Source organism: Brassica napus, chromosome C9 (assembly GCF_020379485.1).
Source record: "Brassica napus cultivar Da-Ae chromosome C9, Da-Ae, whole genome shotgun sequence".
In the NCBI taxonomy this organism is placed as follows: Eukaryota; Viridiplantae; Streptophyta; class Magnoliopsida; order Brassicales; family Brassicaceae; genus Brassica; species Brassica napus.
The window spans coordinates 26,601,578-26,604,600 of record NC_063452.1 but is presented as its reverse complement, the minus strand read 5'-3'; the positions used below and the strand labels follow the sequence as shown (position 1 = coordinate 26,604,600).

The following is a 3,023-nucleotide window of genomic DNA, read 5'->3' as shown; positions in this document are numbered from 1 at the left end:
TAAAAATATAAATTTTAAATAAATAATACTAAATTTATTTCAAGAATATTAAAGCTTTAAAACACTTTTACACAAATTATTTCTTTCATGATGATAAATTAGTCTATCTCCAAGCTAAATCATTTAAAATATAATATAATTTGATAAAATAATTAAATCTAAATTTTAAAAACTATATAGTTTGATATTATCATAAATAATAATTAATATTTTCTAATTTAAAAAAAAATGATGTTTTAGAATATATATATATATATATATATTTATTTCAGATCCTAATTATATCTGGAATGAAATACTAACGAAACTCTAATATTTTAATGGTTATGTTTTGTACCGTATTATATCTTTTGTTGAACTCTGTTTAGTAACAAAATTTTTGTTAGGAATTTTCTCATATATTTTAAAATATTGTTATTTTATAAATTAATGACATAGTATACTTCTCTTGCAAATTTTTACTTTAGTTGCATACCACTTTCATATCAAATAATTTACCGGAGGAAGTTACAGTGAAGCAAAACATGACTAAAAAATGAAGAATAAACATAGTGAAGTTGTGTTTCAAAAAAAAAACATAGTGAAGTTATAGTTACACAAATTATTTATTTAGTTTATTCTCAATTGAAAGTGATTTTAATATATATTCACCATTTGTTTTTGTTATTATTTTTTAAAGTTATATAGGTTTATCTAACTAATAAGAAAATTTTCATTTTTAATCATGTAATTATTTTACATTTTTCAAAACTTGTTTTGCCTCTATTATAATAATAAATATAATAAAGTTATTCAGAATTATAGTTGAGATTCAACACATAATTTCTTTTCTCTAATATAAATTTGTTTCTGAATACATTTTACACATTTTATGTGAAATCCATTGTTTTAAATTATGCAAAAATTAAACTTTAACAATCATTTTTATTCAACTTGATATCTTACTACATAACTATTTAATAAGTAGATTACTTTTTGGAAATTTGCTAATTTGGAACCAAAACACAGAACTATTGTCCCCTTACAATTGTTTTTGAGAATGTTGTCCCCTTAGAACTATTAGGTAGTGTTAATACGAAAAACCCCTATAGTTATCTAACTAGAAAACTTAAGATAAAACAATTCTAATTAATATTCTTTTTAAATATTATTTTTACATAAGGTAAAAACAACAAAGGTAAAAAAATAGAAGAAACTAAACCATTTTCTTCTTCACACCGTAACCTATGGCGATCTTGGTCGTCATCTTCTCCCCGGCCTCTTGCTCTCCGGCATGAAATCTTAAGCGCCGGCGAACCCTTCTCTGTTTCCTTTTCACTCATATCTGTTTCTTCTTCCCTCTCAGCTCGCTATCCTTGCGGTTTCACAAAAGCACTGGCCTTGTTCTCTCCGCCGACGAAAAACGCGACGAAAAACAGCGCCGGAACAAGATAATCATTCGCGTTTGTGACCAATAGCTCTACTCCTTTTATTCTTCCTCAAACACCATTCATACTTTCGTAATTGAAGGTTAGGGTTTTGAGATCCCCAATTTTTTTTTTTTTTGATTTGTTTATGTACATGCTTTAGAAATAGAAAATGGGTTTGATTAGAACATATATTCGATATAAGACACTGATTTAAGTTCTTCAATGATCTAACCTTATTGCACCTTTGTGTGATTATGTTTTGCGCATGATGTGGAGAAATGTAACCGTGTGTTTTTGTGAATAGACATGTAACTGTGTGCTTTTGTGGTTAACAGGAATGGAAATTGAGCTTCCAAAACGCATAGCTGAAGCAGGGCTGAGCATCATGTTGATAAGATTAACAACACTTGTAGGTTGACAGTTCTGGGGCTACTGAAGAAGAAACTTGAGGATGAGTACAATGAAGTTTTGAGAGAGCCTATATTTGGTCCGATTTTGGCTATTAATGAGCATGAACTCGGATACTCAGGGAAGGTTATTCACAGCTTCATCTGCAAAATGCTAGACATTTCAAAGCGTCACAAGTTATGGTTTAGCTTTGCTAGGAAGTCTCTTCGGTTTTCTATGCAAGAGTTCTACGCTGTGACAGGTCTCAGACGTGAAGCAGACAAAGACACTGATTTTGAAGCTTGGAGAAATGATAAGGGGTTTTGGGGCACTTTGCTGAAGCAAAATGGAGAAGTAGACATGAAGACAATCAGGCTGAAGCATCTTACGGAGTGCAAGGACTGGTCGCGTGTGGACAGGGTCAGACTAGTCTACCTTTGTGTTATTTGTTTTCTGATGGCTAAGGATGAGAAGATCAATATCCCTCATGCATACATAAGATTAGTGATGGATTTTGATAAACTGAGGAAGTATCCGTGGGGTCTTTACGCTTACGATCTGCTTCTAGATTCCATAAAGAAAGCAAGGTTCAAGTTAAAGAAGAACAGTTATGTATTAGATGGATTCTCCTATGCCCTACAGATTTGGCTTATGGAGGCGATTCCAGACATTGGGACTTTGCTGGGTCAAAAGTACAAGGAAGGCATAACCAGTGTGAGATGTCAGAACTGGTATGGAAATGGAAAGGTTTCTTATCATGATATCACTGCTCTAAAGACTGCACTTGGAAAGGTGAACATAAACATCAAATTTATTTACTTGTTCATAACTTATAAATACTGATGTTCTTTGTTTTTGTATTTACAGAAAGCGGTTGTGTTTCCATTCATATCTGATACCGGAAACAATGATGTCGTTGCTAGTGTGAGATTCAAAAGGGATGATGAGAAGAAAGATGAACGAGTTGACAAAATTATTTCCTTGATCAATGCAAAATTTGATTGGAGCAAATTTGTTTGGCAAGTTGAGGAAGATATGCGGACTCAAGATCAGCTACATGAGAAGGTTGATGTTGCTATGGAAGCTAGTCAAGATCATATAGATGGGAAAGATGAGGTTGCCGTGGAAGGTGAACTAGAAGTATCTGAAAAAGAAGAACAAGTTGAGCCTGTAGCTAAAAGAAGGGTCACGAGGAAGGCAAAGGATCCCGATCTGACGACTTTATAG

General features: G+C 32.2%; 1 protein-coding gene across 1 annotated transcript; it reads left to right on the top strand.

Moving 5' to 3' along the window:
• Positions 1-1,578: 1,578 nt before the first annotated feature.
• LOC125592562 lies at positions 1,579-3,023 on the top strand. The gene is made up of 4 exons (XM_048767802.1): positions 1,579-1,582; positions 1,714-1,717; positions 1,823-2,588; positions 2,664-3,023. The coding sequence occupies exons 1-4, from the start codon at positions 1,579-1,581 to the stop codon at positions 3,021-3,023; spliced, it is 1,134 nt and encodes a 377-aa protein (XP_048623759.1).

Bases quoted from the DNA above. Each gene is read 5' to 3' on its own strand.
- LOC125592562 (XM_048767802.1), top strand. The intron at 2,589-2,663 runs GTGAACATAAAC...TTGTATTTACAG, and splicing joins TAAAGACTGCACTTGGAAAG to AAAGCGGTTGTGTTTCCATT.